The sequence below is a fragment of the Mustela erminea genome, chromosome 6, assembly GCF_009829155.1.
Source record: "Mustela erminea isolate mMusErm1 chromosome 6, mMusErm1.Pri, whole genome shotgun sequence".
Classification (NCBI taxonomy): domain Eukaryota; kingdom Metazoa; phylum Chordata; class Mammalia; order Carnivora; family Mustelidae; genus Mustela; species Mustela erminea.
Window position 1 is genome coordinate 52,027,273 of NC_045619.1, and position 12,201 is coordinate 52,039,473.

Below are 12,201 nucleotides of genomic sequence, written 5' to 3' on the forward strand. Positions count from 1 at the left end.
AGGCACCCTACGCACATGTTCTTAAACATTACTTGCTGTCTCAATCCTGTACTTCTTAATTACATTACAAACTGTAAAACGAAATTGCCTGGCATTTTCATAGTATGTTCAAGCATGTACACAGTATGCTTACCTCACTTTTTATGATCTCTTCTAAGAACTCAGTTGAAAGGGGCTTTATAGAAAACTCTAACGAATAACATTTAAAACTACAGATTTTTTTTTAAAAGATTTTATTTATTTATTTGACAGACAGAGATCACAAGTAGGCTGAGAGGCAAGCAGAGAGAGAGAGAGAGAGAGAGAAAGAGAAGCAGGCTCCCCGCTGAGCAGAGAGCCTGATGTGGGGCTCGATCCCAGCACCCTGGGATCATGACCTGAGCTGAAAGCAGAGGCTTAATCCACTGAGCCACCCAGGCACCCCAAAACTACAAATTTTTATAAGCAGGTTTTAGAAGACATCCCCAAATAAGTAATGATTGGTAAGACCAGAGTATGACACAGTATTATAATACGTATTCTCTCTCCTCTCTAAAATATTACCTGATGGTATGAAGATATGTAAGTTTTTCCAAATACCTACCTTTAAGTAATTTTTAAAAACTTTAGCATCAGGCTGTTGAAGCGCTTGACAAAACTCCTGAGGGGCCGAGATAGGAGAGAAAGGGAATGAATCTAATTGTATTAAATTCACTGTAATTCAAATCCAGTTTTCTTTTTTGAATTGTGTTTTTTAAAAAAAACAAAAACATGTAACTGAACATCTTAATCACTGTTTTTTTTTTAAGGATTAAAAAAAAAAGATATTTATTTATTTATTTATTTGACACAGAGAGAGAAATCACAAATAGGCAGAAAGGCAGGCAGAGAGAGAAGGGGAAGCGGGCTCCCTGCTGAGCAGAAAGCCAGATGTGCGGCTCAATCCCAGGATCCTGAGATCATGACCTGAGCCGAAGGCAGAGGCTTAACCCACTGAGCCACCCAGGTGTCCCTTAACCACTATTTTTGTATATACAGTACACTAGGATTAACTACATACATAGTGTTGTGCAACAGACCTCTAGAATTTTTCACCTTGTAAAACTAAAACTATACCCATTGACCATCAATTCCCCCTCCCCCTGCAAACCCCTGACCACCACCATTCTACTTTATGTTCCTAAGGGTTGGACTACTTTAGATATTCCATTTAGGTGCAATTACACAATATTTCTCTTTCCGTGACTGGCTTATTTCACTTAGCATAATGTCCTCAATGTTCATTCATGCTGTAGCACGTGAGAGCACGTGAGAGCATTTTGCTTTCACTTTTGAGAGCATGGCTCTCCTAAACAAGGTTGACTCATGCCTGAGAAGGAAGAATGGAATAAAAACTACATTGCTCTGACTGTTCTCACCTAGTAAGAGTGGTAACTGAGCAGAGCTTGACCAAAAGAAAAAGAGGTTAAGTCTCTCTAATAGAATTCTGCTAATGGTACTGTCAAAAGGCATATGAAAAAAGGAAAACTGGGGATGCTTATTTTTTATAATCAGATTATTAGAGAGAAATAGAATTTTGCTTTACTTAACAATCTGGTGTATTTCTATTTTTGATGGGCATTAAGATCATTGAGTAATTAGCAATTTATTGCTTTCATTAAAACATTACCTTCCTTATGTAATAAATAATAGCTGAGAAAATTCATTAATATCTTCAAAGATGGTATGTCATGAAATAAGAGATCATAAATTCATTAAAAATGAGTTTTATGATCAATCTTATGCAGGATCTATCCTATTTTTCAATCAAATTTTTCATTATCTTTCATAAAATAGCATAAAAACTCTTTAAAAACACTGTTAGTAAAAAAACAATTCTTAGAATCTGATGAAGAGATTTGTAATCAAAACTTTGATACCTCAATTAGATCTATGTGCTGTTGGACAAGTCTAGGTAACTATATGCCAAGAAAATTACTGAATGCCATTAAAAAAATTACTCTGCAATAGTGTAAAAATGTAAGATTGCTTTCCAGATACTTCACAGTACAGTTTCAGTTTTAGAAAGTAAGCACTGATAAGCTTCGCATATGTAAAATAAACTACCTAGCACAAATCTTCACAATAGGTTTGTGTATTGTAGTGCCCTTTGGCAATTTGGGGAGCCTACTGGACTCTTTATAGCATGCTTTTAAAAATTTATAATTTACAATATATGGGATTAAAAAAGAAGCTTTGGTTATCAAAATGGTTATTAAAAATTTTTTGATATGTGCTGGAATAATACGATTACTGACTGACTTGGATAGCAAGGTCTAGTGGTGTATCTTCAGAACTCCTAATTTCAATATACTTAAGTATAAATAGTATTGTGAGATTCCTAGAACAACTAATGTGACACAAAAACAGCTGTGATTTCTATTGGTGACAAAGTCACAGGCAATGTGAATGCTACTGTGATTTGTGATTTGTCACCTACACAATGGTAGGAAATTAAACTTTTGGTTAAAGGTTAGTAAAAATAAAAATATAATTTTCTCCCATTCAATTTCATGTACCCCTGAAGTTTGAACTCTGTAGTGAAACATCAAGCTGAAGGTAAACTTTCTTTAAAAAAAAAAAAAAAATATATATATTTTTTAAAAGGTTTTATTTATCCATTTCACAGAGATAGAGAACACAAGTAGGCAGAGAGGCAGGCACAGAGATGGGGAAGCAGGCTCCCTGCTGAGAGAGAGCCTGATGCAGGGCTTGATCCCTGGATCCTGAGACTATGACCTGAGCTGAAGGCAGAGGCTCAAACTACTGAGCCACCCAGGTGCCCCGCAGTTTAACTTTCTTGAATCAGTATTTAGGTTGAACTACACAGTCTTATTTCTTTAATTGAATTAAGAGGAATGCCTGCTCTGACAGCTCTTACCTGAATTATTTCTGGAGCTACTTGCAAGGAAGGCAGATATTCTTGTTGAAGATACTGAACACATTCTGGGCCCTGAAAACCAAAAGATCATTATAACTGAATTACCTTGATATTAATGATGCATAAAAAGAAGTTAGAATGATACATGTACATGTCAAAAACAGTATGGTATTGTGATTAAGAATATAGTCTGGGGGTGCCTGGGTGGCTCAGTGGGTTAAGCGTCTGTCTGCCTTTGACTTGGGTCATGATCCTGGGATGGAGCCCTCCATTGGGATTCCTGCTCAGAGGGGGCCTGCTTCGCCCTCTCCCTCTGCTGCTCCCCCTGCTTTTGCTGTCAAATAAATAAATCTTATAAAAGAAGAATACAGTCTGGAGTCAGACTGCTTTGATTTGAGGCTTGACTCTGCAAAATTTCTGGTAACTTGAGGTTACTTAATCTGAGTCTCAGTTTCCCCATCCGAAAAATGGAGTTATTGTGAGGGGTGTATGAGTTAAGAAATATAAAGCTTTTAGAATAGTGCTTAGCATTCACTACATGTTAACGTTATTTAGTATTATATCTATATTCTTCTTCTTTTTTTTTTTTTGCGCTGCATTTCACTGCAAAATGCAAGTTATTTCCCCACCCTTGCCCCTGCTCTCTTTATTAAAGTAAGTCCTACAGCCACTGTGGGGCTTGAACTCACAACCCCAAGATCAAGAGTTGCATGTTCTACCGACTGAGCCAGCCAGGTGCCTTTCATCTTTTTCTTCAGTGTACTCTCCTATATTTAGTGCCCATGCATTGTCCATCACCTCATATAACCCCACTGTTCTCACTTAAAAATGAAGTGTTGTTGTTTTTTTTTTTTTTATTTTTTTTTTATTTTTTTTTTTTAAATATTTTATTTATTTATTTGTCAGAGAGAGAGAGAGAGAGAGAGCACAGGCAGAGTGGCAGGCAGAGTCAGAGGGAGAGGCAGGCTCCCTGCGGAGCAAGGACCCCGATGTGGGACTCGATCCCAGGACGCTGGGATCATGACCTGAGCCGAAGGCAGCTGCTTAACCAACTGAGCCACCCAGGCGTCCCTGTTGTTTTTTTTAAAATCAGGAAAAGTAAATGTGTGCCTCAAGAGAAAATCAGTCAAATGAATAAATGAGAAAATAGAACCAAGGGAGACATTTTTAAATAGAATATTCTGTTTGATTCACTTCGGTGTGTCTAAATTAGAGCTTCCAAAAACTAGACAAATATTTTGGAATTACAAATACCATTCTCACTGTTTCTATTCATTTTTTATCCTCCTTGATTTTCCTTTTTTAAAGGATTTTATTTTTAAATAATCTGTACACCCAACATGGAGCTCAAACTCACAATCTCATGATGAAGAGCTACATGCTTCACCAACTAAGCCAGCCAGGTGCCCCCCTCGACGTTCTATTATGACTCTTATGACTCTTTTCTCTTAACATTCATACCTCTGGTTACACTTTTAGCTTTCTCTTAACTCTTGCTTTAGCCAGGGTTTTTTCTATTCTGGTCTTAAACAGTCTCATTCGTTCCTACCACTTTGCACTGACTATACACTGTGGACTCCAAAATCAGTATTTAGTTCTAACTGCCTCAGACCCATATTCCAAACTGCTCTCTGAATCTGCTTCAAGCTATCCTCAATTATAACCCTAGTGCCCACTGACTTCCCAACTTTTCATATATGACACAAGGCTTTTTACCACCTAGTCCTATTTTACTTTTTAGCTATGACTTTTACCTCCCTATTTTAGCTAAACAGGTAATTCTATTATTTTCTATCAAATCTACAAGGCAACGTCTACACTGTCTTCATATACCTCCTTAACTTTGCTCAGAATGACAGCTCCTCCTCCTGTCAGTCCAATGAATCTCCTCCTCCTGTCAGTCCAATGAATCCTAAAGCTTATCAAAAAATGAAACCAAGGGGGGCGCCTGGGTGGCTCAGTGGGTTAAGGCCTCTGCCTTCGGCTCGGGTCATGATCCCGGCGTCCTGGGATCGAGCCCCACGTCGGGCTCTCTGCTCAGCGGGGAGCCTGCTTCCTCCTCTCTCACTGCCTGCCTCTCTGCTTACTTGTGGTCTCTGTCTGTCAAATAAATAAATAAAATATTAAAAAAAAAAAAAAAGAAACCAAGGGACGCCTGGGTGGCTCAGCTGGTTAAGCCGCTGCCTTCGGTCCAGGTCATGATCCCAGGGTCCTAGGATCGAGTCCCACATCAGGCTCCTTGCTCAGCAGGGAGCCTGGTTCTCTCTCTGCCTCTGCCTGCTTGTGTGCTCTCTCTGACAAATAAATAAAATCTTTAAAAAAAAAAAAAACCCAACAACGAACAAGACTACTTCTATCCTATGGCTTTCTCATACTGCCATCAGAGCCATATTACTTGCTCATCTTTAGTCTCACAATATTACATTTAATATAGATGTATTAATTTATTTCTATTCAGGTACTTAACCCACTGAGTTATTTACACATTGTGTCCCCTGATTCTAAGTCCTAAAAATATTGGGGGACTTTTAAACTTAATTCATCTTTATATAGCTCCCCTGTTATACCCGCCCTGCACCCAATCCCCACATATTCTTCACCCTAGCATACAGCAGGCCTAGAGAAATTACTGCAGAAATAAAAACCCTCCAAATCTTTATCAGAATCAAAACCTCAAGTTCAAATGAGGGAGTGGACTGCGTGGAGACTGATGAATACTTTTTTGAGGGGTTGGAGGAAACTGCTCTGTGGGAATGCCAGTCCTTTGTTGGCATCCTGGCTTTGAGAAGGTTGGAGACAAGAACTATTCTTTTTAAAATAAGTATCTGATTTTTATTTTTAAAATTTTATTATTTTTTTAAGTAGCCTCCATGCCCAACAGGAGACTCAAACTCACAATCCTGAAATCAGGAGCTGCATGCTCCACTAAGGGAGACAGCCGGGCACCTCAGTACCTGATTTTTAAATGTTCACAATCTATTCACGTTACTAAAATATATTGTACCAGGTAAACAAGTCACCAATTGGATTTAGCCAGAATCACTTAAAATTTTACAAACAATTAGACTGACAAGAAGAACAAAACATTCTGAAGTAGTGAAGAACTCTAACCATTTATAGTACTTAAGAATTTGGAGAAATCTGGCTGTGAAAAGCCAACTAAGTCATAAAACGTGGATCTTTTTATAATTTTTTCACATTATTTGTCAAACCAAAACAAACATATATTTTAAACTTCTTGTTATCTAAAACATAAAGGACAGTAACAGATACCGTTACTTTCATTCAACCTTTTCCTCACCTTCAAAAAAGAACTAAATCAACTTTTACAAAAGATACAGTAACAAGACAAGTCAAACACAATTAAAACCATAACAAATCTCCATGTATGATGAAAACAAAGGGGCACACAATGCAAGGCTTACCCGTTTGAGATGAATTGTTTTCAATGTCACCGCACACTCAGATAAAGCCTATGAAAAACAAGTGTGAGTATTTTAATACACTTCATTTTCGGTTACTGATCTCACTTGTCTCTTTATTTCCCTGGCCACTGCTCATTAACAATTACTCCCAAACAAGGGACAGAGGAAGGAAAGTGACAGGCATATGGAATAAGTGGGTTGGATAGAAAAAGGAATAAAATTTAAAAATGCTGTCTTAATGCACAGCGTATCAAATTATAAAATCTAGGTTTTACTAGGTTTTGGGGAAATGAAGAATGGATTCTGCCTGACATCAGTATTCTGAAAATGAGATCTAGGGAAACTACTTTCCAAGCAAAAGAAAGTTACTCTTAATGGTTAGGAAAAAACCACTGTGCACAAGGTTCAGAATGAAAGTAGTAGAAAACTAATAACTCAATCAAGTTTTAATAAGTGCTTACATCATGTACACTTTTCAAGGTTCTAGAAAAAGAGGAGATGGAGGCTGTTAAAGTTGAAGGAGCTGGATTTTACATATGAAACTTAAGTATCAGGATTCAGTAAGAATATACAAAAGGTTGAGAAAATATCAACCTTTTAAAAATGAATCCTAATTTGAAATTAACTAAAAATAATGGCAATGAGACTAATATAGTCAGCCTGGCATTAAAGAAATTTGAGTTAGAATACACAAGATGTACACAAGGTAAACAAAGATTCCTAGGTGCTTACCAACACTGTTTGTGCATCTGCCAGGTCAAAGGTTTGTTTTAAAGGTGCTAGGAAACATGCGGGGACAATGTGCTTATAAACAAAATCAGCAAATCCCACTGGTCCATCTTTTCCTCCTGTCAAGAGAATTCAAATTTTCATCTTGTATAAAAAGAAAGTCAATTAGTTATCACTGGGCACAGTTAACTCCCAGCTCCTGTCTATGTTAGAGCCAGGGTTCCATTTCATCTCTAAGGGTCTTAAGAAACAGGTTGTGGAATGAAGTGTTTTTGGTTTTTTTATTTTTTAAAATTCTCTTACCCCAGAGTTCTACCAACTTGGAGAGGATGATAAAACAGGTTTTCTGTGCAATTGGATCTGGATATTCAACTGCTCCTTGGATAACAGTCACCAGCACTCGTTCTACATTCTCTGCACCTGAAGAGAAATAAAAATTTGAGTTTAATCTTAAAATTTATTTGAGAGAGAAAGAGAGCACGAGTGAGGTTAGAGGAAGAATCTTCCAGTAGACTCCCCACTGAGCAGGGAACCTGACATGGGGATCCATCCCATAATCCTGACATCATGACCTGAGCTGAAACCAAGAGTCCGACACTTAATGGACTGACTGAGATACCCAGGTGCCCTAAGTTTAATTTTAAAAAGAACCTAGAAAGGCAACCTGAAGCACTCTGTTATTTCTTTTCTTGTAAAAGATTTTATTTATTTATTTGAGAGAGAGAGAGAGAGAAATGGAGCAGGGGCAGAGCAGAGACAGAAGCAGACTCCCTTCTGAGCAGGGAGCCCAAAAGGGGGCTCAACCCCGGGACTCTAGGATCATAGAAGCTTAACTGACTGAGCCACCTGTGCAGCCCTCATTGTTTCTTTTAATTTTTATTTTTGGGTAATTTAATTAGCTTTTATTTTTATTTTTAAAGTTTTAAATTTTTTAAATTTACATTTTAGGTGGTTAACACACATACATACATACAACACTGAGTGCTCATAATACCTTCCTTAATACCCATCTCCCATATAACCCATCCCCTCCCTACCCACCTCCCTCCATCAACCTTGTTTGTAATCTATAGTTGAGTCTCTTATAGCTTGTTTTGCTCTCTCCTTTCTTTTCCCCATTCCCGTATGTTCATATTTTCTTTCTTAAATTCCACCAGAGTAAGATCATACAGTATTTGTCTTTTTCTGACTTACTTCACTTGGCTTAACACACTCTAGTTCCCACCCATGTCGCTGCAAAGAGCAAGATTTCATTTTTTGATAGCTAATATTCCATTGTATTTATCTGCCACATCTTTATCCCTTCATCAGTCCATGGACATTTGGGTGCTTTCCATAGTTTGGCTACTGTTAATAATGATGCTATAAACATCCAGGTGCACGTATCCCTTCAAATCTGTATTTCTGTCTAAATACCTAGTAGTGCAACTGTTGGGTCATAGGGTAGTTCTATTTTTAACTTGTTGAGGAACTTCCATACTCTTCTCCAGAATGGCTGCACGTTAACATTCCCACTAATAGTGCAAGAGTGTTTCCTTTTCTCCACATCCTTGCCAACATCTATTATACCTTGGGTTAATTTTAGCCATCCTGACAGGTTTGAGATGGTATCTCATCTGGTTTTGATTTGCATTTCCCTGATGATGAGAGATGTTGGGCAGCTTTTCATGTGTCTGTTAGCCATCTTTTTTTTTTTTTAAAGATTTTATTTATTTATTTGACAGAGAGAGATCACAAGTAGGCAGAGAGGCAGGCAGAGAGAGAGAGAGAGGAGGAAGCAGGCTCCCCGCTGAGCAGAGAGCCCGATGCGGGACTCGATCCCAGGACCCTGAGATCATGACCTGAGCCGAAGGCAGCGGCTTAACCCACTGAGCCACCCAGGCGCCCCCTGTTAGCCATCTTGATGTCATTTTTAGAACAGTGTCTCTTCATGTCTTCTGCCCACTTCTTAACTGGGTTATTTGTTCTGGGTATTGAGCTTGGTAACTTCTTTTTTTTTTTTTTTTAAAGATTTTATTTATTTATTTGACAGAAATCACAAGCAGGCAGAGGCAGGCAGAGAGAGGAGGAAGCAGGCTCCCCCTGCTGAGCAGAGAGCCCGATGTGGGGCTCGATCCCAGGACTCTGGGATCATGACCTGAGCTGAAGGCAGAGGCTTAACCCACTGAGCCACCCAGGTGCCCCTGAGCTTGGTAACTTCTTTATAGATTTTGAATACTATCCCTTTATCCAATAAAACATTTGCTAATATCTTCTACTCTGTCAGTTGTCTTTTGGTTTTGTCAACTATTTCCTTTTGCTGTGCAGAAGCTTTTTATCTTGATGAAGATCCTTTTGTTTCCTTGCCTGTGAGGATGTGTCTTGTAAGGAGTGGCTATGGCTGAGGTTAAAGAGTTTCCGCCTTTGTTCTCCTCTAGGATTTTGATGGTTTCCCATCTCCTATTTGGGTCTTTTATCCATTTTGAATTTATTTGTGTGTATGATGTAGGAAAGTGGTCCAGTTTCCTTCTTCTGCATGTGGCTGTCTGGTTTTCCCAACACCGTTTGTTGGAGAGACTGTCCTTTTTCCATTGGAGGTCTGGTTTTCCCAACACCGTTTGTTGGAGAGACTGTCCTTTTTCCATTGGATATTCTTTTCTGCTTTGCCAAAGATCAGCTGACCATACAGTTATGGGTTCATTTCTGGGGTTTCTATTCTGTTCCATTGATCTAGATGTCTGTTTTCATGCTAGTACTATACTAATTTGATGACTGCAGTTTTGTAATATAGCTTAAAATCTGGAATCCTGATACCTCCATCCAGGTTTTTCTTTTTCAGAATTGCTTTGGCTATTCAAGGTATTTTGTGGTTCCTTATAAATTTTAGGATTGTTTTTTCTAACTCTGTAGAAAATACTGGTGGTGTTTTGATGGAGATTGCATTAAATGTGTAGACTGCTTTGAGCAATATACACATTTTAACAGTGTTTGTCTTTCAATTCATGAGCATGGAATGCTTTTCCATTTCTTTGTGTTCTCTTCAATTTCTTTCATAAGTGTTTTATAGTTTTCAGAGTATAGATCTTTTACTTTAGTTAGATTTATTCCTAGGTATCCTATGGTTTTTGATGCAATTGCAAATGGGATTGACTCCTTGATTTCTTTTTCTGCTGCTTTGTATTGGCGTATAGAAATGCAACAGATTTCTACACATTGGTTTTATATCCTGTGACTTCGCTGAATTCCTGTATAAATTCCAGTAATTATTTGGTGGAGTCTTTTGGATTTTCTACACAGAGTATCATGTTGTCTGCAAATAGTGTAAATTTGACTTCTTCCTTGCCAATCTGCATGCCTTTTATTTATTTTTTTCGTCATATGATTGTTGAGGCTAAGACTTCCAGGACTATGCTAAATGTGGGGAGAGTGGATATCCCTGTCTTGTTCCTGACCATGGGGGAAAGGCTCTGTTTTTCACTACCAAGGATGATATTAGCTGTGGATCTTTCATATATGGCCTTATGATGTTGAGGTATGTTACCTTTATCCCTACTTTGTTGAAGGTTTTGTTTTGTTTTTAAAGATTTTATTTATTCAGGGCACCTGGGTGGCTCAGCTGTTAAGCGACTGACTTTGGCTTGGGTCATGATTCTGGAGTCCCAGGTCCCGCAATGGGCTCCCAGCTCCACGTGGAATCTGCTTCTCCCTCTGACCTTCTCCCCCTCTCAGGCTGTCTCTCACTGTCTCTCAAAATAAAATAAATAAAAATCCTTAAAAAAAAAAAAAAAAAAAAAAGAGGGACGCCTGGGTGGCTCAGTTGGTTAAGCAGCTGCCTTCGGCTCAGGTCATGATCCCAGCGTCCTGGGATCGAGTCCCACATCGGGCTTGCTCGGCAGGGAGCCTGCTTCTCCCTCTGCCTCTGCTGCCACTCTGCCTGTGCTCTCTCTGACAAATAAATAAAATCTTTAAAAAAAAAAAAAGATTTTATTTATTTATTTGAGAGAGTACAAGCAGGGGGAGAGACAGATTCCTGCTGAGCTGGGAACCTAACATGGGGCTTGATCCCAAGACCCGCAGATCATGACCCAAGCTAAAGGCAGATGCCCAACCATCTGAGCCAGCCAGGTGACCCTTGCTGAGGATTTTTATCAGGAAAAGATGCTGTATTTTGTCAAATGCTTTCTCTGCATCTATTGACAGGATCATATAGTTCCTATCCTTTCTTTTATTAATATCATGTATCACACTGATTGACTTACAAATATTGAAACACCCCTGCAGCCTAGGAAGAAATCCTACTTAATCGAGGTGAATAATTCTTTAAATATACTATTGGATTCAATTTACTAGTATTTTATTGAGAACTTCTGCATCCAAGTTCATCAGGGATACTGGCTCTATAATTCTCCTTTTCAGTGGGGTCTTTGGTTTTGGAATCAAGGTAATGCTGGGTTTGTAAAAGTTCTCACTTCATATAGTGTAATAAGACAAAACCATTTACAGAATTGATAAGATCCCTCAGTTTTTACTAATCTGGATCTTAAATTTTAAGCATAAAACACTGAAAAGTAACTAGTCCCTTGTTATATTGCCCTCTAGATTTCTTACATAGCAAAATTCTCTATGTTGCTCAAAACAGTCCCATTTATTTTTCAATTAGCAACAATCGCACCTTGTATAAACCTCATTGGCTGCAATACTGCACTGCACAGAGCTAGTCCCATTTACTTTTAATTTCAAAATGGCAAACTGGCCAGTAAGATTCAACTGTCAGGTCAATGCTCACAAGCTGCCACCATACTATTTTTACCACCAAGGAATCAATTAAAGAATACTGCCCTATGGGCACCTGGGTGGCTCAGTTGGTTAAAGCCTCTGCCTTCCGCTCAGGTCATGGTCTCAGGGTCCTGGGATCAAGCCCTGCATTGGGCTCTCTGCTCAGCAGGGGGCCTGCTTCCAACTCACTCTCTGCCTGCCTCACTGCCTACTTGTGATCTCTGTCTGTCAAATAAATAAATGAACTCTTAAAAAAAAAAAAAAAAAGAATACTGCCCTAGGAAAAAGGGAACTGAATACAAAATATTTTTAAGGTCCTCTACACGAAATTGATTCCCACCTTGATAATAATGAACTGTCACCCCAGGGTCAAACACACAACCACTTTAAAGT

General features: G+C 38.6%; 1 protein-coding gene across 4 annotated transcripts in view; it reads right to left on the reverse strand.

The window, feature by feature from the left end:
• The window catches only part of XPOT (exportin for tRNA), a 48,298-nt gene that overhangs the window by 4,621 nt on the left and 31,476 nt on the right, over nt 1-12,201 (reverse strand). For all 4 annotated transcript variants that reach the window (XM_032347167.1, XM_032347163.1, XM_032347164.1 and 1 more), the window contains exons 20-24: nt 7,357-7,473; nt 7,057-7,172; nt 6,325-6,372; nt 2,900-2,971; nt 584-640 (exon numbers count right to left, since the gene is read on the reverse strand). In XM_032347167.1, the coding sequence (XP_032203058.1) occupies nt 584-640; nt 2,900-2,971; nt 6,325-6,372; nt 7,057-7,172; nt 7,357-7,473 (410 nt within the window). The remainder of the gene's footprint in view (nt 1-583; nt 641-2,899; nt 2,972-6,324; nt 6,373-7,056; nt 7,173-7,356; nt 7,474-12,201) is intronic.